This window comes from Aspergillus eucalypticola (assembly GCF_003184535.1).
Source record: "Aspergillus eucalypticola CBS 122712 chromosome Unknown BO83scaffold_4, whole genome shotgun sequence".
NCBI lineage: Eukaryota > Fungi > Ascomycota > Eurotiomycetes > Eurotiales > Aspergillaceae > Aspergillus > Aspergillus eucalypticola.
The window spans coordinates 1,260,428-1,288,231 of record NW_020290278.1 but is presented as its reverse complement, the minus strand read 5'-3'; the positions used below and the strand labels follow the sequence as shown (position 1 = coordinate 1,288,231).

General features: G+C 51.0%; 13 protein-coding genes across 13 annotated transcripts; 9 read left to right on the top strand and 4 right to left on the bottom strand.

Moving 5' to 3' along the window:
• Window positions 1-305: 305 nt before the first annotated feature.
• BO83DRAFT_375612 (DUF3237 domain-containing protein) lies at window positions 306-1,614 on the bottom strand. Its single transcript, XM_025530501.1, has 8 exons — window positions 1,317-1,614; window positions 1,229-1,256; window positions 1,125-1,159; window positions 911-1,050; window positions 837-855; window positions 674-776; window positions 601-620; window positions 306-542 (listed from the first exon to the last, which is right to left on the bottom strand). The coding sequence occupies exons 1-8, from the start codon at window positions 1,356-1,358 to the stop codon at window positions 420-422; spliced, it is 510 nt and encodes a 169-aa protein (XP_025391836.1). The 5' UTR covers window positions 1,359-1,614; the 3' UTR covers window positions 306-419.
• An 806-nt stretch (window positions 1,615-2,420) lies between these two features.
• BO83DRAFT_176246 (endopolyphosphatase) lies at window positions 2,421-4,874 on the top strand. Its single transcript, XM_025526443.1, has 3 exons — window positions 2,421-2,533; window positions 2,649-2,880; window positions 2,953-4,874. Exons 2-3 carry the CDS (start codon window positions 2,703-2,705, stop codon window positions 4,740-4,742), a joined length of 1,968 nt encoding a protein of 655 aa, XP_025391835.1. The 5' UTR covers window positions 2,421-2,533; window positions 2,649-2,702; the 3' UTR covers window positions 4,743-4,874.
• A 3-nt stretch (window positions 4,875-4,877) lies between these two features.
• Window positions 4,878-5,727, top strand: BO83DRAFT_375611 (uncharacterized protein). The gene has a single exon (XM_025530500.1). It carries the CDS (start codon window positions 5,025-5,027, stop codon window positions 5,511-5,513), a length of 489 nt encoding a protein of 162 aa, XP_025391834.1. The 5' UTR covers window positions 4,878-5,024; the 3' UTR covers window positions 5,514-5,727.
• A 1,127-nt stretch (window positions 5,728-6,854) lies between these two features.
• erg27 lies at window positions 6,855-8,444 on the top strand. The gene has a single exon (XM_025530499.1). It carries the CDS (start codon window positions 7,041-7,043, stop codon window positions 8,184-8,186), a length of 1,146 nt encoding a protein of 381 aa, XP_025391833.1. The 5' UTR covers window positions 6,855-7,040; the 3' UTR covers window positions 8,187-8,444.
• A 526-nt stretch (window positions 8,445-8,970) lies between these two features.
• Window positions 8,971-9,485, bottom strand: BO83DRAFT_176235 (uncharacterized protein). Its single transcript, XM_025526441.1, has one exon. It carries the CDS (start codon window positions 9,362-9,364, stop codon window positions 9,071-9,073), a length of 294 nt encoding a protein of 97 aa, XP_025391832.1. The 5' UTR covers window positions 9,365-9,485; the 3' UTR covers window positions 8,971-9,070.
• BO83DRAFT_176242 (uncharacterized protein) lies at window positions 9,486-10,813 on the top strand. Its single transcript, XM_025526442.1, has 2 exons — window positions 9,486-9,753; window positions 9,856-10,813. The coding sequence occupies exons 1-2, from the start codon at window positions 9,606-9,608 to the stop codon at window positions 10,728-10,730; spliced, it is 1,023 nt and encodes a 340-aa protein (XP_025391831.1). The 5' UTR covers window positions 9,486-9,605; the 3' UTR covers window positions 10,731-10,813.
• A 394-nt stretch (window positions 10,814-11,207) lies between these two features.
• On the bottom strand, window positions 11,208-13,430 carry BO83DRAFT_375607 (MDR family MFS transporter). The gene is made up of 4 exons (XM_025530498.1): window positions 13,032-13,430; window positions 12,159-12,976; window positions 11,732-12,082; window positions 11,208-11,616 (listed from the first exon to the last, which is right to left on the bottom strand). Exons 1-4 carry the CDS (start codon window positions 13,218-13,220, stop codon window positions 11,322-11,324), a joined length of 1,653 nt encoding a protein of 550 aa, XP_025391830.1. The 5' UTR covers window positions 13,221-13,430; the 3' UTR covers window positions 11,208-11,321.
• A 743-nt stretch (window positions 13,431-14,173) lies between these two features.
• On the top strand, window positions 14,174-17,155 carry BO83DRAFT_434757 (transcription factor domain-containing protein; the record flags this gene model as incomplete). Its single annotated transcript, XM_025535831.1, has 4 exons — window positions 14,174-14,321; window positions 14,385-14,465; window positions 15,069-15,141; window positions 15,193-17,155. The coding sequence occupies 4 exons, from the start codon at window positions 14,174-14,176 to the stop codon at window positions 17,153-17,155; spliced, it is 2,265 nt and encodes a 754-aa protein (XP_025391829.1).
• A 362-nt stretch (window positions 17,156-17,517) lies between these two features.
• On the bottom strand, window positions 17,518-18,135 carry BO83DRAFT_375605 (uncharacterized protein). Its single transcript, XM_025530497.1, has one exon. It carries the CDS (start codon window positions 18,043-18,045, stop codon window positions 17,734-17,736), a length of 312 nt encoding a protein of 103 aa, XP_025391828.1. The 5' UTR covers window positions 18,046-18,135; the 3' UTR covers window positions 17,518-17,733.
• A 243-nt stretch (window positions 18,136-18,378) lies between these two features.
• On the top strand, window positions 18,379-19,605 carry BO83DRAFT_331648 (cysteine and histidine-rich domain-containing protein; the record flags this gene model as incomplete). Its single annotated transcript, XM_025528273.1, has 3 exons — window positions 18,379-18,484; window positions 18,630-19,161; window positions 19,246-19,605. 3 exons carry the CDS (start codon window positions 18,379-18,381, stop codon window positions 19,556-19,558), a joined length of 951 nt encoding a protein of 316 aa, XP_025391827.1. The 3' UTR covers window positions 19,559-19,605.
• A 1,786-nt stretch (window positions 19,606-21,391) lies between these two features.
• On the top strand, window positions 21,392-23,571 carry BO83DRAFT_375603 (putative ethanolamine kinase). Its single transcript, XM_025530496.1, has 6 exons — window positions 21,392-21,513; window positions 21,621-21,892; window positions 21,976-22,087; window positions 22,166-22,629; window positions 22,682-23,019; window positions 23,068-23,571. The coding sequence occupies exons 2-6, from the start codon at window positions 21,728-21,730 to the stop codon at window positions 23,240-23,242; spliced, it is 1,254 nt and encodes a 417-aa protein (XP_025391826.1). The 5' UTR covers window positions 21,392-21,513; window positions 21,621-21,727; the 3' UTR covers window positions 23,243-23,571.
• Window positions 23,572-24,998: 1,427 nt separating this feature from the next.
• Window positions 24,999-27,111, top strand: BO83DRAFT_305168 (uncharacterized protein; the record flags this gene model as incomplete). Its single annotated transcript, XM_025527254.1, has 7 exons — window positions 24,999-25,241; window positions 25,297-25,325; window positions 25,396-25,727; window positions 25,778-25,891; window positions 25,939-26,264; window positions 26,322-26,708; window positions 26,758-27,111. 7 exons carry the CDS (start codon window positions 24,999-25,001, stop codon window positions 27,109-27,111), a joined length of 1,785 nt encoding a protein of 594 aa, XP_025391825.1.
• Window positions 27,112-27,213: 102 nt separating this feature from the next.
• On the top strand, window positions 27,214-27,699 carry BO83DRAFT_176076 (uncharacterized protein). The gene has a single exon (XM_025526439.1). It carries the CDS (start codon window positions 27,316-27,318, stop codon window positions 27,604-27,606), a length of 291 nt encoding a protein of 96 aa, XP_025391824.1. The 5' UTR covers window positions 27,214-27,315; the 3' UTR covers window positions 27,607-27,699.
• Window positions 27,700-27,804: the final 105 nt, after the last annotated feature.

The following is a 27,804-nucleotide window of genomic DNA, read 5'->3' as shown; positions in this document are numbered from 1 at the left end:
GAGGAGGGGTGGGTGGAAGGGTTTACCGGTTGTATTTGGGAATGGGATTGGGGGTGGGAATTGGGGTGGTGTGGTGTTTTCGCGGTGGGGTGGTAGGAGGGGAAGGGATGGGGGTGGTGCTATACTTGGAGGAGAGGATGAGGAGGGGGCGGGAGGGGGGATGAGGACTGGTGATGGTTATGGTGGTGGTGGGGAGGATGAGAGGAGGCCGTTGTTGGGGGGTGGGTGATATGCGAATGTGAATTTGAATGTGAATGTGAATGTGATAATCTGGGTTGTTGTTACACAAGGGATAAGTGGGATGGGTATGAGTATATGAATGGGTTTTATGTAATGTTATGAGGATTTGACGCTTGCATTTCATTTAGCAGGTCTTGTCGTCTGATATGTTATTCACAGCTAATACAGTATTTGCTGATTTAGCCCTGGACAACCTGGCTGACGCGGTACTCGACCACAGTGGGCTTGCCCTTTTCGATGTTGAAGCGTCCCTGGGCGATGAAGACGCGGTTCTCGAGCTCCTTGTAGCGTTCGCTGCCGGTCTGTGGTTTGTTAGATTTGGTGTATACGTTATTCGGGCTTGAATGCGGTCTATCTCACCTCGAAGGTAATGTGCGTGACTGGAATACTAGCATTAGCCTCTGCTGTCGTTTTGTGTGAGTGAGATACTTACAAGCACTGTTGAATGGAGTCGAGCCATCAGGAGCAGCTCCGGCGAAGACGGCCTGCACTTCGGGAAGTAGAGTGCAGACACCAGTATAGTTCAGGTAGATGAGCTATAGTAATGACTGGCGTTAGTTGTTACTCTCGAGGGAGTTCGAATGCCGGTTACGTACATCATCGCCATCCTTAGGCCTGTAATTCAGTAGTTAGAAGTGGAGCGTATATCTGCAACAATGGAGAAACGTACTTGATAACACCATGCGCATCCAGACGCAGATGCTTGCCGTCGGCATCCGCATGGATGTAGTCGTTGCCAACACCGACAAACTCGGCGTCAAGAGCAGGAGAGAATCCAGGCGCACTCTGGACAGTGCCGCCGGTCATGGGCTTCAGTCATACTAGATGGTTAGTAGGATGGTCTTGTGAGAAGGAAGGGGAGGGAAGATTGGGTGGCTGCTTACGACGACCTGCAGGCTGTTCTGCCGAGATGCGCTGCCTTGGAGGAATTAGCCAGTTTCCTGGAGCTATGACCCTTGTCTACTTGGTATCTATCTTTGGGACTTACCGACGCCTAGAGGAGCATCGATTGTGACCTATGTTGGGGGACAATGTTAGTTGTGCTTAAGCACGAGGTCCTGTGCTGGAGATTTTACCTTGAAGGTGAAGGCGGGCTGGAGGGTAGGAAATTCGGACATGATTAGTTCGAGTTGACTGATGCGACGATGTTCCAAAGCTGTGTCAATCTGTATTATGCTCTGATGCTTGCTGGAAGAAGTCGAGCAGCTGATAAATCCCGGACGTTAAGCCCCGCTCCTCGGTGAGGGGTCAGGGACACATGTTCCACAAGCAACGGCCAGCCTATGGCGTTCCCCCGAACGGTGATACCCGGATGATTCTGATCGCCGCGGGTTAAGGTACTTCGGGCAGTTTATTTACTGTGTAGAACTTTAGAGGACGGAAGAGTGAGTATTAGGTACTACTGTGACAACTATCCAGCAAACATAAGTAGAAAAGCTCCTTAGCTCAAAGTCACATGCTTCGACTGGGTAGCCAGATCTGGCTAATATCTCTCGATCGTTATTATTTCTGAACTACAAAGCTTTCCTCATTTACCTTCGTACTACTAGTACTCGTTCAAGTCTGCTCTTGTGGGCCGATGGCACACCATCAGGTGCTCTAGCCAACTCCAACGTCTCCTTACAGACCCCCGTTTGTCTATCAGATGATTCTATTAGTATGCAAAAGCTGACTTTCTAGTTACCAAACCGTATCACTTTCAATCACCTAATCATAAACCAGAGATCACCCGAAGATGGGGTACAGAGGCAGCATAGTGTCCTCCACTATCCAGTAGATCAGGACCACACAGCCTATCACGACTATAGTTGCATCTGGCCCGGATGACAGTGCGGCCAGCGCGTCAACCTTGGGGGTGAAAAGAAAGAAAAGAGAATCCCAAAATGCAGTCGATGACTAAGACCCTCCGACAATCTGATTGTCGGTTTCAGGCACGTGGGCCGTTTAGACGACGGTACAGGCTGCGAGTACCTTACATTAGGGGGTGGACCTTGACTGACACTGCGGCGCATCTTTACTACTCCATACAGCGCTGATTTGTTTTTCTGGTATGCTCAACAGCTGACCTGTTGAATCGAGTCCGACTGATACTCCGGAGTCAGATGTCCAGAGCAATGTGTGTCTCTCGCAGGGCTAATATTTAAATGCCAGCCAATTCACCCGTGTTCCTCTGCTCTGCTGGTCGGGTTCCAAACAAAACAAAGTGGGTCCACACGCTACCTCGCGCTTTTCCGCATCGGGGCGGTAGCTGTGACGTCGTCGACGATCCAGTTCAACAAATCCTCCATCTCATGTAAATTACCCCCGGTATCGCTATTTTTTGGTCTTGTTTTTAGCTCCGTTTTGGCTTTTTCACATAGTGTGTCGCGTGCTCACTGTGTGCTTCATGTCTGACTCTATTGATCAAGGTTAACTGGTCTCCCGCATCGTCGGGGTTTCGCCTCCTACTCACAGTCTTCCCAATGGTTCCGACTCGTCTCCTTTCAGCGCTCTCGCTGCTAGGAATCTATGTTTCTGCCTTCCCGGTTGTGGAACAGCAACCTCTAGGTGACGGTCTCCAAGATGTGTTCCAGCTCGAGCAACCAGATGCCGATGCGGAGTCCTTCCGGACACTTTCAGGCCGCTTTCTGCACATAACAGGTACCTCTTCCTTTCTTAACCTACTCGATATCAGAAGCAAGAGGGGAGGAGGGACAGGCTAACTATTTCCAGATCTTCATCCAGACCCCCTCTACGAGCCTGGAACCTCCGACGAAATGAGCTGCCACGGAGGTGAGGGCTCCGCCGGGTACTATGGCGCCGAAGAGACAGAATGCGACTCGCCCATTATCCTCGTTAATGAGACATTTCGGTGGATCGAGAACAACCTTAAAGGCAATATTGACTTTGTCATCTGGACCGGTGACTCTGCACGGCATGACAATGATGAGAGGAATCCCCGCACGGCAGATGAGATCGTCCGCTTGAATCAGTTCATGGTGGACAAATTCACCGAGGTCTTTGGCGGAAAGGACACCATCCCCATTGTTCCGACTTTTGGAAATAACGATGTAATGCCGCATAATATCATGAAAACCGGTCCGAACCGGTGGACGAAGAAGTACCGCGAAGTCTGGCACAAGTTTATCCCCGAGCATCAACGTCATAGCTTTGTCGAAGGCGGCTGGTTCGTCTCGGAGGTGATCCCCGATGAGCTCGCAGTTATCAGCTTGAACACTTTATACTTCTTCGACTCCAATTCTGCTGTCGATGGATGCGATGCAAAGTCGGAGCCTGGCTATGAGCACATGGAGTGGCTTCGGATCCAACTGGAGATGCTGCGGACACGTGACATGAAAGCCATTCTGATAGGTCATGTTCCTCCGGCAAGATCTGGTAGCAAGCGCAGCTGGGATGAAACATGCTGGCAAAAGTATACACTATACGTGAACAGATTCCGTGACGTCGTCGTCGGCAGTGCATACGGGCACATGAATATCGATCATTTCATGCTGCAGGACAGTCGCAAAGTGGACATTACTGCTAGCAGTGAGTCCATTGTCTCGTCCGATCTTTACGATGACTCAGGAGAGATCTCCATCCAGTCTCGTTATGACTATCTATCCAGTCTCAGGAAAGACTGGTCTAGTCTACCGTCTCCACCTGATGGTAAAGGCAGCTTTCTGGCAGATGGATGGTTCGAAGAGGAACAGGAAGCTGCGACGAGCTCAAAGAGCTCAAATCCCAAGAAGAAGCAGAAGAAGTTTCTCAAAAAGATTGGCGGTCCCTGGGCCGAGAGGTACAGTGTGTCGTTAGTGTCACCGAGTGTGGTGCCGAACTTCTTCCCTACGCTGCGGGTAGTCGAGTATAACATTAGTGGCTTAGAGACCAAGATGTCGGCCGACGCCCCTACCTACAACAACCTGGGTATGGCGAACGTGGTCCACGATGAGGATGGACTTTCGGCCGACAAGAAGAAGAAAAAGTCCAAGGACAAGGTTCCCAAGCCCCCATCGCCGACTGCGCCTCCGGGGCCGGCATACTCTAACCAGGCATTGACCTGGCTTGGATACACTCAATACTATGCCAATCTGACCGAGATCAACCGTCAGATGGCGCAACGCCACCAAACATCGGCAGACGAATTCTCTGACTCTGACCAAGACAATGGCGCTCGTGGGCGGAAACTCGCAGATGTCTTTACGTTCGAGGTCGAATACGATACCCGAAATGACAAGATCTACAAGATGGAGGATCTCACCGTGCGGAGCTTCTTCAAGCTGGCGAAGCGAATTGCCAAGAACAAGGCGGGTAAAAACGATATCTGGGTTGAGGATGCGACCGCCGAAGAACCCGACGCGAATGCTTCTGGTACCGTCGACAACATCGGAGACGAAGTAGAAGTCGAGAAGAAGAAGAAGAAAAAGAAGCATAAGAAGCCTAAGAATCGAACATGGAGAGCATTCTTGGAGAGAGCTTTTGTCGGAACTTTGGACCGTGACGAACTTGATGATATAGAATAATGGTACCTGTTTACCGGGGAGTTGGACAGGAGGTATACGACGTTATGGCTGCGACGTTTCCCTTGCTCTTAGCTTATCTGTGTTGCTGCAATGTATATAGTGCTTCAGTTTTTAAGGATCACTTTTGGAAATAGATCGCTGCTCTTTGCTTCCACTCATTTGTCCTCCGGAAGAGGCGGTGGGGAACTGCCGCGGCAAACTGTTGCAGATGCAGGCTGTCGGTCATCATTCATTCATTCATCCACCCCCATCTCACTGATCAATCAGTCCTGTGCTTGTGGTATGACAGAGCCACTGATATCATCTCCTTTCATCTCTGGTTGTAATCGAAACCGATCGAGGGACCAACCTTCCACACAGCCCCATGGAAGACGCACAGATGCTTCCGATGCCACGCTGGCAGATGGCCGCCAACTGTCATCATCCAGTGCTGCCGCCATCCTCATGCAAAGCCTAACGCTAAGAAGCGCGCGGGCGCCGAATTTCCACGCTTGCAGCTTAGTTGAGCGACCCGGCTCAGTGGCGGCTCGCTCATGCATAGAAAGATGGGTTTGGACCCGCGCTGGGTCTTCCATCTGCAACACTACTCGCAGGCCATGTGTGACTTTTGGCTGCCAAAAAAGAAGAGGCTGGCGACAGCTGGTCCACTGTGCTATTCCTATCTCATCCTCCCGGCTGGATCAAAAGCTGCACGGCAGGGGAAATCAGCAGTTGGGCTCTGACACGTATCGAACTAGCCGATGCGCTGTCCTTCCGCCTAATGCCTACTAAGTCTTAGGGACGGGACCATCAACCAACATGCCACATTGCCCTTCGTAATTCCTTTTTCACTTCAGTGATGGTGGCCACACAGGAAATGACGTCCCTCACCGTGGTTGCAATTGGTGCCCGATGTCTCATCTCCGCTTGGAACGGCGGCGAGGGCAGAATGAGAATTAACGGACACAGCAGGAACTAATAAGACAAACAGACGGCGTTCTAATTGATCGTATTTCACGGAGTAATCTCTCTTTCTACAGAAGCGGGGGTCCAATCGCCCTATATGTATAGTGGAGCTTTGCCGCATTGATTCGCACGGCATTATACCTCCGCACTGCCGTGGCTTCATCCACTTGGCTGTGGCCAGGGAAACATCAACGGGGCAGATAACCTGCCCTTGCATCATTGTTGCTCCGCACATCCATTCATTATCGCTCTAATCCCACATTCTCGCGCAGCTGCGACCGAGTGCCCAACTTCAATTGGGACGAGAATTGACTTTCAGAACATTGACTTTTTGTGGTTATATCTTCTGTTGCCTCACCCAAGCAGGCTTCGTTTCATGGGATAGCGACTTCAGGCCTTGAGATAGCTGCCATCACTTCCGGCCCCAAACTCGTGGGCGGTGCCCGCCCATCGCTGGCAAGAAGCACAGACTAACGCCTTACCTCGCCTAGTTGCACACGATGCATCAAGACTTCCTCCTATTTCAAAACGACCAGTTCCTTGCCCTTTGTTGTTTCGAATGCCCCCTTCCCCGTGCCTTGCGTTCCTAAATCCCACCTATACCCTTTTGCGCTCCCACGCCCGCTTGACTATCACATTCTTCTGCTAGCATAGCCTTGCATACAGGGCTGCTGACAGCAGGCTGAGGAGAGTTCTCATCTAAAAGAATTGATCTGGGTGGTTTCCTTTTCGGGTTAACGATTTGCTATTTAAGTCTGATTGCACTACGGAGTACACCCGCGATCTGAACCTCGCTGATTCTCCAATTAAAGACCACTAATTGCTGACATATGTAACATACTTGCTTTTGTTTTCCAAGTTGAAATTGGCGGCTTTGTGCTTTCGTCACTAGGAGTCTCTGCATGTACAACTGATCGGCTATTCAATCCTATTCGGAAGCGGCACCGAGAGGCGTGGGCAAGCCACAGATACGACGAGTCTGATTTTGAGACGGGCGCATTCAACGAAGGACTGCGCTTGCAATTGAGGATTTCAATTGCGGAACTGGCAACTTAATACCCAAACATATCGACCTTTAGGCGCCAGCACGAGCATGGGAAGCTTTGGTGCATGCGACGGCTGATCCAATTCTAAGAACCGTTTGCGCGCGCGTCCGAGGTAAGGCTCCCGATCCCTTGGCGCTTTGCATGTTTCACTCCGATGCATCTATCTTTTATATGAGCGCGGTGGGCAAGCTGTGGCCACTGACTGAGGATTCTTAAACTACCCGATGCTGTGGGATCGGTCCTCCCCTCCAAAGCTGTTGTTCGGTTACACTTGTTCGAAGCTTGTTCTGTTATATACCAGATCATCATGGATATGACTAACTTGGCAGTCGATTGCCCTGTGATAGAAACCGGCTCCCTTGCTTTGTGGATGGCTTCCTCCGAAGTGGACCAGAAGGCCTTGGGCAACTTTGCGGCCATGACGGGCCTCGAGAACCCGTTCCTGTCCGCGATGCTGTACAAGATTCTCGGGTTGTCTGTTATGCTATCAAAGAAGCTCCTCCGTGCACGACGACTGCGACGTCTGGACCCGTCTCGGGAGACCAAATCGCTTCAACTTTATTACCATATCATCTGGCTTTCCCGCGAGGGTCTTTTGGTATTAGAGGAGTTTGTCCTGCCCCTGGTTGAGGGATGCATGGAACTCAAGATTCTAGCCTACAAGTTGCGCGCCTCCTTCTATCATATATTCGTCCTGTTTCAGAATCAGCCTGCTGTCCACACACCGGGTATCGTCAGCCTGCCGAGTAGTACACCTCTATCCAATGGCGTTACTGAAGCCGAGTCACCATCCAAAGATTCCAATTCGCGATTTTCGTTCCAGCTGAAGCCCGATACGATAACGGTTTCCGGGAAGCCCAGTTCCGCCTCGGATAGTGCGCCACGAGGCAAGGTTACGCAGGCACCCCCGGGCTTCGCGCCGGTTCAACCGCCCAAGTCGACCTCCTCGTTTCTCCTCCCTGCACTCGACTACACCCCCACAGCTACCGCATGCTTCAATCATGCTGCACTCTTGGCGGATCAATTCCTCCCAGGCTCGCACCCGCTCCGCCTGTCCATCAAACTTGAATTTGCTGCCTACCTCTACGACTGCCTACATGACGCCCATGCCTGTCGACGGTTGGCCAAGCAAGCCATTGCCGATGTATACAATGCGCAGGAGGGCATGGACGACGAGAGCTTCGAGGATGCGGCTGAGATTGTGGGGATTTTGGGCAAGATGGTGAAGCGGGGAAGGAACGCAAGCAGTGCTGGAAATAGCACCACGGCTTTGAAAACACCTCGGGAAGAGCGTAGTGAGGGCACTCGAACGCCGTCCTCTCAGACAACGTCGAAGAAGCCGGCAGCGCGAGTGCCGAAAAGCAGCTCCTCTCCGGCGCGCGCGACCAAAACGACGACTAGCGAGGGCATGTTACCCGCTGTGCCCGACCCCACCATGATGAATCCCATATGATGCCTTTTTGCTTACAAGTCTGTATATGCTTCTTCTTGGACCTACGGGGGAGTCGCGCATGGAGCGCTTGGCCTGTAACTTTTACTTGACTTGTACGTGTCTGTATCATCTCTGTACGGAGTTGCGGCGATAGATTGGAATTGGGCATTAGCTCACGAGGAGCTGTGGTCAGTATGAGCGATTAAGCGTGATGAAAAGCTCAGGTGGGAAGGGCAGACCACCAGCCAGTTGTGATGGTGTAGATAAATTAGATCTGTGCGATACAAAGGATGTTGTTGATGTCATGCACCCCACTTGTGTGTGCTTGTCTGGACAATAATGGACCTACACTTGATACTAGTTACTAGTAGCAACAATTGTCAGTCTCAAAGCCAATGGCCATGGGGCCGGATGGATTCGATGGATCTCTTGTTGATGTTGCAGTGGAGGCCAACGCATTGTCGCCTGAGGCAACCCCCCACCCAGGGTCCGGTGTAAAATACCATACCGGGCAGGACAGGATAGATTACCGGCGAGGCAGCAGTTTTCCCATTGACTCCTGAAAGTATATTTCATGTTGTGTGAATGAGAAAATAGAATTGACTGATGCCTGCAGGGGGGGCAACTTTGAGTGACTGAGAGGCGAAAAGTCAATACGCAAACGGGCAATTTGTTTCTATAGATACTTCTTTTTCTCATCGACATCGACACGAGGGTGGATTACGACGACGACCCTTCTTGGCGCACCACCTGCGAGGCCATCCATCGCCAGCAAAGAAACAAACCTTTTTAGCCATTGCGACCCTTTGGGTTCTGTCTTTTACGTCATTCGACGGGGATCGTCTCCTGCAGCATCCGGCAGTATTATCTTTACAATTCCATCTCCAGCTGATCTTGCGCGCAAATCAGATTCCCCTCTTCGTCCTCCACGTCGATTTCCTCCTCCTCCTCCCCCCACCACCAACATTAAGTTGTGTTGTTCTGCTCTTCGTTGCCGGGGGCTCGAGTGCAAAAAAGGACGCGACTGCTTTCCCTTCCCGACCGTCCGACCGCCTGATCGACATCATCGCCCAGAAGCGAAGGACCGCAGATCCAGCGCAAGACCCTGAAAAAAGAAACGCACCCGAACGAGGTTCTGCCCCCAAGGCTGCGCGCGCAATCACGTCTGTCAGAAGACCCTGAACGAGGCTGCGACGCATCTATACTTCTTTACTTACTTGCATAAACCCTCCGAATCTTGAATCTCTTTTCCAATTTCCACTTACTTTTTTTTTCTCCTTTATTTTTGATTTCCTCGCTGGCAATGAAGCTGTTCGTTCTGGAAGCCTCTCAAGCACGCGGGATCCTCATCGGCTGTTAGAAATACCTCTCTTTTTCTCTCCGAGGATTGTGGATTGGAAACCCAAAAGTCAGGCCTTCGTCGGTCGCTGACTGTGGATAATGCGGTCGGGGCTTCAGAAACCTGGGGCCATTCCGTTTCTTGCTCTCTTGGTCTTTTCGCTATTTAGTTTGGTGCCGTCGCTAGCAAAGGAATGGGATTTCTATAACGTGCACCTGGGTCATATCGGCTATCGCAATGACGTTCGACGTATGCATTCCTTATTTCTTCTTCTATCATTCCCCCTCCCCCTTTTTCTCTCTCCCCATGTGTTTGGCTGAGTCAGACAAGCTAACGATTGTGCTGCTGCAGATGTCTCTCGGGTAAAAGATAACTGGGCCGATGTTCGAACAAGATCTCGGGTCTCTGGGAGTGGCTGGAAGCCATGGCTCCTAGATGGATATTATCAGGGGTTTTACGAACGCAAAACTCGTCCGCGACGTTGTGCGGTGGACGCGCCATCTCGGAGCTCTTTTGAGGCTGCTGCCGTCTTCGATACCGATCCTTTGGCATTTCCGGCCCGAGAATCCTCGGCTTTCACTCGGGGAGTCCGCGCTTTCAAGGCAATGGTCATCAGGCAGCCGGATGAGTCGCAGCTACTTCCGACCTATGCAGCGGAGGGTGATGCCATCGAGCAATTACCTACGCGACTAAGCGCGCTCGCCAATTCCTCAGTTACTCCGGCTGCTCCCCTCGACGACGGACCTTTCGGGGTGTCGCCTACCAGCAATTCCATGATACCAGCCACCAGCAGCGTGGTTGATATATCTCGATGGTTGCTAGGGTTGTCCCGTGCCTCATGGCAGCAGGTCTGCCGCGCGGGGAGCGAGTATCTGGAGAACATGACTGCTTGGCAAGCCCGCCAGCCCAACTTCGACCTCTCACAACACGACAACCACACCACCTCCTCACATCCAACAGTCCCACATAACCACACACCCCGCGAACAACCTATACCCCCGAAAGCAGTAGTCGTGAGAAATAGCGACGACACCGCCGACGACGCCAGTCAATCAGCATCTACACCAAGCGCCACGCCGCCCCCGCCGGCTCTCTCCCCCAACAGCACCGCGCCGACTGCCGGACAGTCCAAAGTCGCGGGATTCCAGCAGGAGACCGAGCACATGCGCCGGGGTAGCTGCATGGCCATAGTGATCGGCCTAGTGGTGGGCGTGATGTGGTTTTAAAACACACCTACCCATCCATCCTCACTCCAGTCATGGAATTGACTGGGTGGTTGTCGGCTGGCTGGCTTATTATGATTCTTTGCAGATTTTTGCTCTCACTGTATTTGGTTTAGTTGTACATCACTTGCTGGGGGGAGTCTGATGAGACACCCATTTTGTTTTCTTTTCATGCCTTTATGACTGTTGGACGGATCGGATATAGGGATGGGATGGGATGGGCTGGACATAGGAGCAGCCTGAACTGGCCTGTCGAGTGCAGTATGCCAATCAATATATAATAATCTTCACCGTGCGATACTGCAGTGGTCCTCGTATGCGTCTATATTAGGGAGTAGAGCGGTGCTGTAGATTAAAAGTCACATACTAGTTAAGTACTGAGCAACTCACGTCCACAGACCTCAGATACTAGTAAGTTTCTTTTCCATGTAGTACTATCACCCACCACCACCACCACCACCACCACCACCACAATCAACAGACAACTTATATAGTACTACTAGTACTAATATACTACTACCTATACAAGCACACCTCACCTCACCTCACCTCAGCAATAACCTAAACCCCAAGCCAACAACTTATAACCACCTACTATGAAGTACTAGCACTAACTCTCTTCATCCTCATCCCCTGCACCACCGCCAACACCCCAATCACCGCCACGCACTCCAACACCACCGCCAACTGCCACGACCTCGTTAACGCCTCATTCAGCACCACCAACACCCCCCGCTTCCCCTCCCCAGATAACCCCTCCGTAAGGGTCGAAATCCCCCCAGACAACAAACCACTCACGTCAAGTCCATCATCACCCACTGCAGTGCCCTCTAACCCGGCACTGAGCTCGTTCGTGAAGAGCGCTTGGGCGACGGCGACGAATATGGACCTACACCAAGCATACAAAACCTTTATTCAGTGCCAGTCTCTTAAAAAAAAAAAAAAAAAAAAAAAAAAAACACCTAGAACAAAGGGAAAAGGGGGGATGAAGGGAGGATACATACGCCCCCACCGTCTGCGAAAACATGACCAACCCCGACCCAATCGGAATATCCTTCAAGGGAAGTGCGTGCTGCGCCACCATCAACGGGGTGACACTACACAGACTGGACGATATGGCAAAGATGATTTGATATCCGATCCATTCCCCTGTGGGCGTGTCGACAGTGAATGTGGTGAAGAGGCCTGAGCCCACGGCGCCGAAGATTATGGCGATTCCCATGAATATGTCCGGATGGCCGACTTTGGACATTAGGATCCCGCCCGCTAGGGAGATGATCGTGCTGGTTATTACCCATGGGAGGGTCCAAACGCCGGATTGGATCGGGGTCGCGGATTTGACGCCTTGGAACCAGCTGATTTTTGTTTGGTTGGGTGGTTAGTGGGGGGTTATGGAGAGGGAAAGGGGGTACTGGGGGGGAGGGGATGTACATGGGAAGGTAATATGTGAGGACGAAGATGGCGCTGACGGTGCAGAAGCCGAAGAAGGATGCTGCTGAGACGGTGCGTTGGGTGAATACCCTCGAAGGGAGCATGGCGTTGGGACCTTGCCATATCTCCACGCTGATGAATGCGATGGCGAAGATGCCTGCGAGAACTAGCAGGACGATGACTCTGGCGTCTTGCCAGGCGTATTTGAGACCGCCCCATTGTAGGGCGAGGAGGAGGCAGACGATGGATGGGAGGAGAGCTACGAGGCCGAAGAGGTCGAGGGTCTTGAGGAACTCGGTCCACGAGGTGAAGGCTTCGTGGTCTCGTTTAGGCGGATGGACGAGGAAGAAGAAGGCGATTTGGATGACGGCGCCTATGGGGAGGTTGATGTAGAAGTTCCACCGCCAGGAGACCTTCTCAGTAAGGACACCTCCGATCAAAGGCCCGAATGTCGTGGCGAGTCCGCGGGATCCTGAGAGGAGACCGAGGAGGATGGGGCGTTTGGCTGGGGCAACGAGGATGGGAACGAGAGAGAAGGCCGCGACTAGGAGTCCTGAGCAGCCTACGCCGGCGATGGCGCGGCCGATAATGAGGGAGTGCGAGTTGGGCGCTGCGCCGCAGACGGCGGAGCCTACGAGGAAGAACAGCATTGAGATGCTGTAGATCCAGCGGACGGAGTAGCGGGCAAGAAGTTTGCCGAAGAGGAGCTGGGTCGTGCAGATGACCATGGTGTAGACGCTGCTGTACCAGCCGACATCGCCCAGCGAGTGGAAGTCGTCAGAGATGTAGGGCGTCGCTGTGGCTATGATGGTGCTGTCCTAGATATAGGGTTTGCGTGTTAGCATATGTGGTACCCTGCTGAGGATAGCATACCAAGGTGACGAGGAATATTGCCAGGCACAAGGTTGCAATTGCAAGATAGTATTTGATCCCTGAAGGGTAATGAGAAGCTGCAATGGTTGCATTCTGACTGTTGTCTTTGGTCTCGTTCTTGTCAGTGACCTGTCCTTGAGGTTGCTGGGCCTCAATGCTGGGCAGGGAAATGCTATCGGATCTCTCCATGTTGGAGAGCCTTGGAGTTCAGGGAAAAATCTAGTGAAAAGGTAACGAGCGACTGATTGACTGACAGACTGGATGAACGATATGTTTTAAACTGACACGGTGAGTTTAGGGGAACAGCCCATCATAACAAAAGCCCAAATCACAGCCACCAGACGCGTTTAGTCTCCATCCTGCCTGACAAGGCTTGCAGGGTTCAGTAAACTAGTGGGAACTTATGAGACAAGGTTGTGATAGGTAGGCAGGAGAACAAAGAACCCGCAAAAGCGACTAATCACTGCATTAGACCCTTCTTCAAGGCAGCATTCGAGCTTGAGTTCTGCCTATCCAGAACATGAGATGCTGACAGAAGTGATTGGGTTGACAGGGAAAATGAAGCCGGGTATACCATCCTTGTCATTCTCCACCGTGAGTCTCACTTAAAGATGGAGCGATAGAGAGCACGGAAATACCTCCACTTATACTAGTATAGTGCACCGACACTACGCTTCAACCCCACTACATTAGACATCTGGATGTCATCCAGCCACCGTCGATCTCCGTTGCCATTGCTGGTATGGCGTGTCGCTGTATCCCAATGTCCGAGGTTCCTCCATTAGTGGAGACAGCGTTGCGCGATCACCGAGGATGACCAGTCCAGGTTTCTGACTCGCTGTGATGTGCTATGCTATGCTAGTCTCCAATCTAGAACTCAATGGGTGAAGCCACATACATACTCGGTCTTTACCACCATAGCTTCTCAAACTTACTGCTACAGTGTCATCTCAAATCATGATGAAACGAGACATACCAAGCAACGTCCACATTCCAATCCCCGCAGCGCAGACATCACCAGGAATGTGCTCAGACCGGACTATATAAACACATTCAGCATCTATGCTAGACCAAGCTCACTCTTTCTTCCAATTTCCCATTACTACTGAATACATCCTACTATACAAGAATACCCTATAACAATGAAGCCACCTACCATCTTGGCCACCCTCCTCACCCTGACCCTAACTGGGCTATCTGTGGCTGATAAAACCTGTACCCCGAGCTTCGATTACTGCTCGGATGTGCTGTTGAATGATAAGGGTGAGACCTTCTCCAACTATATGTACTGTCAGGTCATATAGTATCTACTTCTCCATCTGATTAGCTGATGCTAATATGAAACTGGTATAGGCTTCTCTCAGTCTGATCTGACAGACGCCCTCCAAGGCACCGGATATGAGAACCAAAGCCTGACCAACATTCTCTTCCACTGTACGAATCCGGGCCAGGTAGGCCATGCTAAGCTGTGTGATAACGGGTGTGTGGACCCTCCTCAGGAGGGCAGCCATGGATGTGATGGTTAAATGAGATGACATGAGGACTTGGCTAGTACTGGGAATGGCGGGCAAATAATAGTAACAAATCAATTTCATTATTTTTGTATGGGTTGGAATCAGGTTGAGGTTGAGATTGGATTCACATACAGAAGCACCAGGCAGCCCGGGCCACGCGCGACGCCAGTTGACGGACGCGCCCGCGGGAATTTCCCTTTTGTATTTTCCCATCCTTCAGTTAAGAGGCTGCGGCACTCATTGTAGGTTGCGGGTCTCTGTGACTCCCAGACTATAATATATGTCATATTTAAATTCAACGCTTTATTATTATCTTCTCGGTATAACAAGCATACATGCGACCGCTACATCACACACACAGACTCAGTTCCTAAGTAGCCTCCCGAACGCGCAGCCCGCGCCATGAACCTTCCCCCAACTCCCTGTTGCGTCTGCCGCTTGAAAAGGCGGGGATGTGACAGGTCCCAACCTAGTCTGTTCATGATCTCTCTACCCATTGTAAAGTGGAGCTAATGCCAGCCAGCTTGTGGAGGATGCAAGAAACGAGGACTAGATGAACAATGTTCCTACCGGCCCGAGGATATGCCTCCCGCCACGTACGTCTGCACGTGTATAGTATGCTCTTTGAATCAACTAACATCCTGCAGCTCTCATAAAAAAGCCAAAATATCTCATTCAGAGGATGAGAGTCGCTCTCTCTCTCCTCCGAGGCAGCAGATCCTGCCACGGAATACTTCCAATGTTGCCCCGCGCTCGCAGAGGAAGCGTCGGCGGGATGAGTTCTCTCCTTTCCGGCATGATCGAAACCGACATGACTTGGTGGAGGTATATTCTATAACTTCAGATGACAGCGACCCTCCTAACCCGTCGGGTACCGGGATCAATGCCCACATCTCGCGCCTGACCCGGCTGCAGCAGGCTGTAGATGCAAGAACAGGCCGCGTCAAGACTGAAGCTCCAATCGAAGATGGCATATTCTCGTTGCAAGATACCGGGCCAGACTGCGTTCCTCACTCTACCAATGCCGAATCTCCAGTCCAACTGCCCTCAGATCTGATGGACAGTCTGATCGCCACATATCTGGCCCGCGACTACGTGAACTGGCCTATCTTCGACCTGTCAGACTTTCAGTCGGCCTGTGAAAAGGTCCGCGACGTGCAAGACCTCACCGCTGGGTCGAGTGGCTTTCACGCCATACTCATGATGATATTGTGTCTCTCCGGTCTGAGATACCGCCAAGTAGATGAAGCCTATCTGCAGTCCCTCTTCAACCACGCCCAGAGAATGACAAACAGCCCAGAGTGGCAGAGCACCCCTTGGGTGCGCGTGCAATGCCTCTTTCTACAATGCCAGTACCTTAATGCAACAGGAAAATCCAAACAAGCTTGGGCACTGATCGGTTACATCATCCGCACCACGCAAGCCCTAGGATTCCAGTCCCAAACAACCGCCCGCAACGGCCGAGAAAGACAGCAGCGCGAACTCGGCCGCAGGCTCTGGCACAGCGCAATCATCCTGGAGCGAATGCTAGCATTACAGCTAGGCCTACCGCCCCAAGTCAACAACCCCCTCCAGGTGCACCTCCCCACACACCTAGACACCGACTACATCGACATCGTCTCCGGAGGGACGCCCAACTCCAGTGGAGACAGGCCCTCAATCATCGAGTTCCTAATCGCATGCGCCAGACTCTACACTCATGTCGAAGACATCACCGCCTGGGAATCCGAAGCAAGAACCCGACCAGACACCTGTGCCGCGAAGAAACTTCTCGCCCTGGACATCTCCCTATTTCTCAAAACAGACGCTCTTCTTTACGACTGGCAAACATCTCTACCCTCATTTCTCCGCACTGATGAGACATTCGAACTAGCGGACGACCCAATAGTCCGCCGACAACGCCACACCCTGCACGCCCGCTACCTCTATCTCCGACTTCGACTCTACCGACCTCTTTTGGCTCTTGGCCTCGCCCTGTCCGCCAAATGCCCCTGCCACTCAAACAAGCACCCTCACATGTCAGAGACTGATCCTTCTTCATCTATCAACTCGCCCATACTAGTAACCATCGTTCGCGACACCTCCCTCAAATGCGCCGCCATCGCCGCAAACCTCGTCGACTTGATCGAAGAAACCGAGGACGGGCTGCTCGACGGCGGGCCGGACGATACCTGGCGCAGCGCAGGCTCGCCCTACTGGGAGAACGTGGAGTATCTGTATGCCTGTGGGATTGTCATTCTGGCTGCGCGGCTGTGTCCTAGTTGGGGTGTGGCGCCGCTGAAGAGGGCCTGGACGAGGGTTATCTCCTTGTTGACGAAGTATGAAGGGTTCCGGGCTGGGGAGTATACTCGTCTTGCGAGGTTGGGGAGAAGCACGCTTGAAAATTTGGCGAGTGCGTTGCAGCGGGATGTGGGTGATGCGATGGTGATGGGGTTGGACGGGGAGGTGAGGACGAGGCTGGTGGGGAGGACGAGTGGTGGTGGTGTGGATTCGTTTGGGGGAGGGCGTAGGCAGAGTCAGGGTCACAGTCAAAGTCAGAGTCAGAGTCAACGGGGAAATTTGGGTTGGGTTGAGAGTTTGTTGGTCGATTTGGTGGGAGATGATGTGTGATGTAGATGTAGATAGATACCCTTTGTGTTTTGATTGATGGCATAATGATCAAAAATTCACATATGAAATAGTATAGAACGTACTACTATATTAATCAGCTTGATATTACTATTTTTTCTTTTCAAGTTCATGTTATAAAATTTATCATCAAGTTATGTATATCGTTTTGGCCTACTGACTACTAGTACTCACTTGGCTAAAATCAGTGCTTTCTTTTGACGGGATATATTTAAAACACCACGAGATTATTTGTAGCTAGGAGTATATATCCAGCCCATCTCGCACTAAGCCCCGAACCAAAACCATATTAGCACCGTTATTAGTAGTTACTTACTCTTTCGAAAGAACATCTGCACGAGCTCCTCCTATAGTACATTAACCGAGATCAACTTAGTAGATCTCCGTCATTGCGGATGCGGTGGCCCTGGCCAAGTTTCCTATCAAATGCGCTGCGACCAAGGGGACCGAAATGAATGCTGCGGATCCCCCGTACAAATCCGAATATCAAGATAGAACTCATAATACATGCATATTTACAGTATATATATATATACACAATCTTAGACAGCTGTCTCCAGCTACTGCTTCTTCTCCGCCTCGTCGATCAATGTCTCCATCTCCTGCTCCGTCCACCGATGAAACAGCTTCTTCGGATCCGACAACGACGCGTCACTCTGAACCGACTGGACGTGTAGTACGGGAACATCGAAATCGTAGACATCCTTCCAGGGCTTATTGCTCGGGAGCTGGATATCCAGCTCGGTGTAGTCGAAGGGACGACGCTTGTGCAGCTTCGTGACGGTGAGTTTGGCGGTGTCGCAGAGGCCGCAATTGGCGCGGGTGAAGAGAGTGACGCGAGCAGCGGCGAGACGGGCGGCGGTGGGGAGCATGTTGCCGTAAGTAAAGGATATCCAGACTATATTGGGGTGTCTAGACTAAGTTGAAAGTAAATCAATCAAGACTATAGAACTTGAATATGGAATCGCGGGGAAGAGCAAGAATGGATTGAATGACTGGAACCTTCGAGCTCTTCCCCCCGGCTAAGCCCGTTTGGGCCGAACCTCAGCGGCGGTTCTTCGACCTTCGATGTTTGCGACAATCGATCTTTCCCCCCCCATAGACTCATATCTCTTCCCCAGGAGATACCGTTAAACCGTCGGTCTCTTCTCTTACTCAGCTCTGCTTCCTCTCATTTCAGTCGCTTCTACCCCATTTCCCCCAGCATGGCCTCCAAGTGTGTCCACAAGGGCTGCGGGAAGGAATTCACCGACGCCGACGAGCCCTGCGTCTATCATCCTGGCCCGCCGGTGTTCCACGAAGGACAGAAAGGTATTTAACAGAGGACTCCGAAGGGGGGACCTTGGGAGTAGCTTAGTTGATCCACCGTCTATCTTATCTGCTTCCTGACTCAGTTCCACTCATCCATCTACTTACACATGATCGCATCCAACATACTAATTGAACCAACCCGCAGGCTGGAAATGCTGCAAACCCCGCGTCCTCACCTTTGACGAATTCCTCGCCATCCCTCCCTGCACCACAGGCAAACACTCCACTGTCGACGACACCCCCGTCGAACCTCCCAAACCCGCCGCTGAAGTACCATCCCCGGCCGCTACTCCCGTCCCCAGCGCCGCCGCCGCCGCCGCTACTCCTCCCCGCCCCGTCAACTCCCCCGCTATCCCTCCTCCCTCGAACGCGCCCACCCCCGTGCCCGAAGAACCCGAGTCCGATGACCCGGATCTAGCCATCCCCGCGAACGCGACCTGCCGTCGTCGCGGTTGTAATACAGGCTACGATGCGAACGTCTCGCGCGACGAGGAGAAGTGCGTGTACCACCCGGGCCAGCCAATCTTCCACGAGGGAAGCAAGGGTTGGTCATGCTGCAAGAAGCGGGTGCTGGAGTTTGATGAATTCTTGAAGATTCAGGGTTGTTCGGAGAAGAAGAAGCATCTGTTTGTGGGGAAGGGGAAGCCGGCGGGTGAAGAGAAGGTCGAGTCTGTTAGGTGAGCTACCACTCTTTCTCTCTCTACAGCTGCGGGCGCTTGCTGCGGATTGGAAGTATACTAAGATATTATGGATGACAACAGGAGCGACTTTTACCAAACCGCCTCCTCCGTGAACGTCTCGCTCTACCTGAAGAAGATCAACAAAGACACCGCCAAGGTCGAGTTCAAGGCCACGTCGCTCGAGCTGGACCTCCCTACGACGGATAACAAGCGCTACACTGATTCATATGAGTTGTTTGCGCCCATCGACCCCGAGCAGTCCAAGTTCCGCGTGCTGGGCACCAAGTTGGAGCTGACGCTGGTCAAGGCCGACGGGACGAGCTGGCCGGTGTTGCGTCGCGATGATAAGTGGTCGGGAGAGAGAATCCAGATTGGAAATGCTGGACGGGTGTAGTAGCAGCTGCCTTTCTAGATATATACATTTTATAATGATGGTGAGGGAGGGAGGGCTGGGGTGGAGTATAGTTGGTATGAGATATGAAATAAAAGTGATGACCGCATTGAGAAAGTGCTTATCTTATCCGGAAGAACTGAATGAAATCAGCCTTAATCAGCAGGTAGACATGTGCCCGATATAGTAAGGTGCACTGGCACAGTCAATCATAGTACTTGGCGCAATCCAAGGGCAATATTATGAAATCCAGTTGACGAGACGAACTGCGTAGTAGTACTGCGACTCCAGCATAGACAATAATCCTGCGCCCATATGCGCATGCCATATACTAATAAGTCTGCACCGGAAACACAAGCCCTTAAGCTAGTGATACCACGTGACATACGGATTCCCAAGAACCCAACTTCACCGCTGGCGGCACATATACACACCCCAATATCACTTTTCGACAGAGGAATATGTATATATATAGTATGTAAAGACATAGCCAGCACCCGATCTACGAAAAATGCTATATAATCCTCTCACAAACCCCATTCAACATAAAGAATAAAGTTTTGAAAAAAGGAAATGTAATGTACCGCCTCCTCCACAGCTCAAGCGCATGGGGATTTTATCCTTTCGAACAAAAAACCCTAGCTAAGCCATGAATTGTAAGGGAAAAAGGAAGACGAATTGCGTTAAAACAATGCTCTGCAAGGCTGGGAACGGAGGAGAAACCCATAGAGAAAAAATCCCACACAAGATAACCCTCAGCGAGCCGTACGGTGACGGAGCCCCGGTAAGATTTACTAAATTACTTGAAGGTAAAAGTAAACCGCTACTGATGATGAAGAAGAAAAGGAAAAAAAAAAAAATGAGGGCGAAGGGGGGGGCCGGCGGATAGGGGGGGTTTATGTAGGGGTTGGAGGGTGGGGACGCTAGGGGCTAGTGGGTGACGAGGTGGTAGGGGATAGGGTTGGGGTTTTGAATAATCACGTGGTTGATTGGGGGGAGGGGGGTGATCACATGTGATTGATTGAGGTCAGGATTGGGATCGGTGAGAAGAGGTGGGGTGGAGGTGTGCTGTGTATTTTATGTTGTATTTATGTTGGTATTGGGTTATTTTGATACGAGGTATCATATCGTCCGGAAGTATATTGATGTTTACTTTGTTCTGTGTATGGGCTTGTAGTATATGGTTTATGAGGTTAGATTGTTTCGTTGCAGAGGATACAATGGGTTTGCTATCATTGAGATGCCTTGAAATAGGTATGCAGCGAGACTGTTGGGGCTTTCGTGCAATGTACATAGTAATTAGACACGTTTGCTTGGATGTTGAATTTAGATGATGTAGATGATATGTGAAAGGTAGGCATATTGTACTAGCTGGCTAGTAGCTCCTTCCTATTTTATACTTATTATTATCTCTTTATTGTTATACCTACAGTAAGGTCTATTTAGTTTCTCTACCATAATCTTATCTATGTTGCGTATGGTTCTGTACTGTATCCATCAATACGCTGCCATCATACACTCAACAACACCCCTGGCCCCTGATGCCGTCGGCCAAAAAGCCAGTATCGCCATGAGCGATATTGATGGTCTGCTCAATATTCAGCCCTCTAAGCTTCATCACGAGTCTTCATGCCTTATTCAGCGGAGGGGTAACACTGGCGTCATCTCAACGGATGGCCAGCCAGTTGGTTGGCTGCGGTGCAATCCTCAGAAGGCGGAAAAGGAGGGGTTCAGGGCCCGCCGCCGCCTTCCAATCAGTGAGTCGCTGGCACGAGACCAGCGGCGACATCTTCTCCTCCTCCTCTCCTGTTCTCTTCCTCTTCGTCATTTCTCTTGCGCCTGTCTCTGAGAGTATTAATTGCCGGCCAATTTGTACTCGTAATCACCCCTTTTCAGACAGCTCACGGACCACACGGGAAAAGGAAAATCTCCTGTTCTGTCTATCACTTTTTTAGTAGGTACGTGGGTACCCTTGTTCTACATGTGTGCTTTAATTCAAGGCTATGCCTTATCATGCCAATAACTAGCAAATCGCTTGAATAGTGTGGCTGACTTTGCGTGGAAGAGTTCTAGAACGGCTAGACCCTGGTCGACTGTCGCGTATTGTTCGATCACCGCCATTTTTTTTCTTTCCCTCCTTTCACCCCCTTGGATTCTCCCACAACCGCCATAATGCATGCAGAAGATCGCAGGCCCTTTCGTCACATTCCCCTATCATACAATCACGCCGACTCTCATGCCTCCGCGCTGAGGCTCATCTTGACACTCAACCCGCACTGGGAGGGACCGGACAACAAGATCGAGTTTGTCCGGTTCACGGATGGCATCACCAATACTGTGTGTTCCTCGCAATGTTCTCTTCGCCGGTGCTCGCTGTAAGAGGCAACACCGCCATTCTATGGGACTAACGTGGCTTCCAGCTTCTTAAAATCATCAATCGCAAGCCCGGCTTGACCGAGGAGCAGATAGACCAAGAAGCAGTACTGATGCGAGCGTACGGTAACCACACAGAAATCCTCATAGACCGCGAAAGTATGCCACCCGGGGTCACTACTTGCCCCTCCTCTCTGCCCATTGCGACACTTGCTGAGTAGATACTTCTACCTATAGGAGAAACGAGATCCCATGCTCTTCTTGCCAGCCATGGATTAGCCCCTCCTCTCCTGGCGCGCTTCAACAATGGCCTCCTGTACCGGTTCCTCCGTGGCCGCCCAGCCAGCGCGGAGGACCTTGCTACGCCTGCCGTCTGGCGTGGTGTGGCCAGGAGACTTGCGCAGTGGCATGCGGTGTTGCCCATCAAGGGAGCCGCCGCACCGCTAATGCCCGCCGAGGACGTGACCCTGATGCAACATGTAGATGAGGCCACGGCACACTGCCAGAAGTTGAAGCACGAGGACATCTCCGTGATCACCCCAAAGCAGCCTGGGCCGAGCATGTGGAGTGTGCTCCAAAAATGGATCCTTGCTCTGCCCACGACCACGGAGGAGCAGCGCCAACGGAGACTTAGTCTGCAAAAGGAGCTGGAGCGGGTTGTCAGCGAGCTAGACGATGGAAAGGGCCTAGGCGATGGTGGAGTACGTAGCACTAGTCCCTGTTATACGGAACGACCATTTAACCTCACACTAGTTGGTTTTCTCTCACTGTGACCTTCTTTGCGCGAACGTCATCGTGTTGCCCGAAAGCGCCTCTTCGGAAGACGAAGCGGCCGTTGTCAACTTCATCGACTACGAATATGCTACCCCCTCACCTGCTGCCTTCGACATTGTCAACCACTTTGCCGAATGGGGCGGTTATGACTGCGACTACAACATGCTGCCCACCCGTTCTGTGCGACGCGAGTTCTTGACCGAATACGTCAAGAGTTACAGCCACCACAAGGGTATCCCAGAATCATCTCAAGGAGAGATTGTCAATCGACTCTACGAAGACGTCGACCGGTTCCGAGGCATTCCCGGGCTCTACTGGTATTGTCCCTTACGTGCTTTTCATATACTACATGCTAATCTAAACAGGGGCGTGTGGTCACTCATCCAAGCCCAAATCTCACAGATCGACTTCGATTACGCCTCTTACGCCGAGGTCCGTCTCGGCGAATACTACGCATGGCGCCGGGAGGTAGACGGGTCGCGGACCCAGGCAGGTGAAGAGATGCCCCTCCGGGAGCGACGATGGGCTCAAGAAGCTTAATCGATGTGACCGTCTATAATCACCTCCCCGACTCTCCGTATACCTCCCTCGAAATCTGTTTGAGATAGCAAGCGATGATCGTTCCAGCGATAGCATAAGCGATTTAGAGTCTGGCCGTCTGTCAGAGTTTAACAAAGTTTTGTTGATGGGGTGCGGTATCCTTTAGGGACGGGATACAGGATGCACGAATATTTATATTCAACATATTTTTTTATTTTCCACGATGACTGGAAATGGCTGATGGGATAGACATGACTATACCGCGGCTTTTGTCCCTTTTTTCTTGTCTATAGTTACGAATGTTTGATAGATAATATAATCATTTTGCCAGTACACAGATAAACATACGTCATTGCTTCACGATGTAGTACTACCAACCAGTTTTCTGCCACAGATACAGGCTTGGCTTTTTAAAGGATCAACAACCTCCAAAGACACTTGATAGAATCAGATGGTCAGTAGCAATCCACCCATTTGGGCACGGACCCAATTATAGAAATGGGTGGGTCACGGGCGCTAAACGTTCGTGACAGCTGAACCGAGTAGCGACAGCATCTGTACGATGTACTACTACTCACCACAGGGACATGGACGTCTAGTCTCTGCGTTATTTTGGGGGCGTTGCGACTCTCACTGGAGGGTTAAGAAAACATTGTTGAAGTTGAAGCTAAGATAACCATTTAAAATACCGTTGGTTAACCATCGTCGTGTGCACCGCCACTGTCTCCTACATATGGTCGACCACACATCCTATCCCCCCAGCGGCTAGATTCAATTGATCCTAGAAATGTCTACGTAACATTCGATAAAAAATCCCTGTTGGTGTACCTTTCCATTAGGCATCCATGGTTCGGCTTCGACAATGCCTGTAAGATGCAATGTGGCTTAGACATGCAAGTCCGGAACCATTTTCTACCCTTGAAACCACACATTCTATTCTATATTATATCTGAATGAGATAGCATAACCATCCCAGTCTATCAAATCCTCAAAAAACAAATTGTTATTGGGAGAATCACCTCAAAATATACCTTTCTCGCCAGCATCACAACCCTCCAACGCCCACCCGCAAACGTACTAGTATAGACTCTGACCGACCCTGCGGCTACACTAACACGCTCACTCGATCTCTCTTAGTACCCTAAAGCACCTGCATCATTCTCCGAAAGAAAACCCCGATATCAATGATGGCGCAGCAATACACTCCCCAAACTAGTAGTACTAAATACTACTAGTATGCACCTTCCCGGTACTCATGATTGGTGCCTGTCACACGGGCGCTAATCTGCATACCTTCACACCCTCTCAAACATTCAGCTTGAAGGCGCTTGTGATGGATCGTCGCACCGCCCTCGTGTGTCAGTCAGCTGCGATGCACCAATCCCAACCCCTCTACTAGTTCCTAGCTCTCATCCCCCCTACCCCCCGCGGCAACTGACTATGCTCTCGCCTCAGCCCTTCGAATGATTTCGATCATCATGCACCTGCACGGCTGGGCTGACTGACTGACTGGGCTAGACTATACCTACAGGGTAGGTTAGTAGGTTACGTTAGCTATGCGTCCGTTTTAGTTATTTAGAGGCGCCGGCAGCCTTGTCTTTCGTCTTTTTGCTCTGTTCTCCCAATCTTCCCGTGTTTGTTTTATGCATTGAGTTTTCTGGGCTTATTTTAATTTATTCTCAGCTACTACTATTATACATCATCTCTACTGCCATCTAGTTAACAGGCTCAGCCCCCATCCTAACTACTACTAAGCATGTCCGAGATCGTCCGCTCAATCACCTTCCAAACACCCCAGGAATACTACGCCGGCTTTAAATCCAGACCGAATTTACAAGAGGCGTTCTGCGATATCGATAATGAAACTAACCTCAAGGCTTACTTAAAGCTCTTGAAGGAACCTCAGACGCGTAACTTCGTTCTCGACTTTGGGAATGAGGATGCTTGGTGTGCGGTGAATCTGGGGCAGGAGGATGTTGCGGCGATGTTGAGAAAACCCGTATGTGCTGTCTGCGGAGTGGGGGAAGATGGAGTGCTGACGATGAGGGGCTTAGAAACCGAAGTGTTTTGGTACGAGGTGGATGTACGTTTGTGCTTTCTAGTATTGCCCCTCTGTTATTATAGGATTTGGTTGCTGACCTGTGTCTTTCTAGTAATATCTGGGCTCCGGAGCAACAGAAGGATTTGATCAAGACCCTTACGAATTACTATGGTGTCTCGGAGCGGCTGCAGGGGTTGATGTGTACGGATCCGGTGGAACGTCCTTCGAAGCCTCCTGTGCCTTCTGAGCCACAGAGGCATAATTTTCGCTCGAATAATACCGATCGCTCTCGTCGGTCTCGTCCAGATGATGTGGAGGGGAATGCATTACAGAACTTGAGACATCCTGAAGAAATTGCGGCCTTAGCGGCGTTCAGAGGTATTACCTTTGGCAATGTCATTGATCAAATTTGGCACTTTTGCTCGGTGGACTATGGTTTGAAGTGTAATGCTTATATCTTTGAATTCAGTCAGGCGGTACTAACGCGGATTTAGATACTTGTATTGGGTACAATTCGCTATTTGTTATTCCTCAAACAGACCAACATAATGGGAGAGAGTTGCCGGATGGAAAGCGACTATGGACCTGGTTGATCTTATGTAATGATGGTAAGTTTGCTATTGGCGACAGGAGGATGTTGTGCTGACTGGTCAAGGAACGGTCATTTGCATGCAGGAGAATCCATTCCCTGGTTTGTCTGGGCCATCGGAGAAGGAGCTGCAAGCTGTGCTCGGCGTAGTCCGCAGGAACATCCAGCTCATCTTTGCGGGCGTTTCAAAACAGCACTTTGCTTCGTCTGAAAGCGACTCGTTGGTTACTATTCGAGTAAGACCTTTTCTGGAAGGTGGTCCAGAACAGGTGAGCATCAAGCAAGAAGATGGGCCGAGCTTGTTGTTCTACTATATATTCGATGACTGGGTGTCTTCGTATGCTCTCGTTGCGCAACGCGAACACAAATATGGGGTGTCCCTGAACAGGCTTGTAAGTCCATGGTGATGGCTCTGTTTCTTCTCGCAAGCATACACTGACCCTGTCCAGAGGCAAGACATGCTATCAAAACCAGAGGTTGACCTGGTCCATGAATTACATCGGCTGGGTAGACAGTTGGCCGTCTTGAGACGTCTCTATCAAAGTTATGAGCTTATCATGATGCGTATACTGCAGAGACAGCGTCTGCTGCGTGACGAGGCCCGGTCAAATCGCCTCCCAATGGCAATGGGACAAAGCTTTGCGGAAAACGAAGTTGGGGATACTCGCCACTCGACGAGGGAAAGTTTCAGCTTTTCAACTCTAGATGCCGATGTAGGTGTCCAGCTTAGTCCGCCTGCTGTAGCTCGATTCGAACGACTGCTCGATCGCATCAAGCTATATTGTCTGTCGGAGATTGAGAGCTGTCTGACAGAGAAGGAAAACCTCACATTCCTTGTAGGTTTGTCCATCCTGGAACAGAAGGAATATACTGACCGATCACTAGAACTTCAACTTGATCGCCCTCAAGGATTCGCAAGCCGTTGAGAAGCTGACGCGAATCACAATTCTACTCGCAAAAGTGACCATCTTGTTTTTACCAGTCAGTCTGATGACTGGTTACTTCTCTACCGAGCTTCGCAACGTCAAGGGCGAATATACGATCAATCAGTACTGGGTCAGCTTTGGCGTGATCATGTTCTTGTCGATGGTCCTGCTCTGGATTTTCGGATATGCCAGCGACACCGTGGAAGGCAAGACAATCTACCAATCGTTGTCCCGAAGCTTTTTCCGCATGTCGAGAGACCGGGTTTCCTACCGTAGAAACGAGACATCGGGCGGCGCAAGCCATCGATCTTGACGCGTCGAGTTATGTGTTGCGATAAGAGATACCCAGCCTTCAGCATATATAGAGCTTCCTGCACAATGCGCAGCCCTGCACACGAATGAACAGATTACAACTTACAAGCACCATGCAAGCGAATCCGATGCTATAGATCTCGAGAAGAGACCAGTCACATGTCTACTCCACTGCTGCTACTTTATTCCGCAGTGCACGTTTCGAATGGCTCATGACAAGCTACTGCTATGTGATCTGTTTGGCCGAACGATGTTACCTATCGGGTGCATTCGCCCCATCCAAATCAGGGTCCATCAAGACCCTACCACATGCTCTCGCAATTATTCTCCTGAGGCCCACACCAGTAGCACGAGCCATGACGGCATGGCCTCGAACAATGATGAAAATCCGATACGGGGAATTGCAAATGCCACGCCTCCAGGAGTCACGGGGATGATGCGGCAGTGGCCCGTCGCTATGAGGATCGCTTGCTTATCTGGCACGAGGGATGAATAATAGCATGACGCGTAGTGAGCTGAAAGTGGCCCCTGTGGGTTCCAAGGACTTGCACGAACCCAAGTGTTTTAACGCAACGGCGTACTTTATGCGCGTGAGGCGATTCGTCAATCTAATCAGGAGAGTGGTTAGTGCGATGGCCACCAAATTACGGAATTTACCCTGAAATCATCCTCATCCATTTCTCAATGTTCGAGG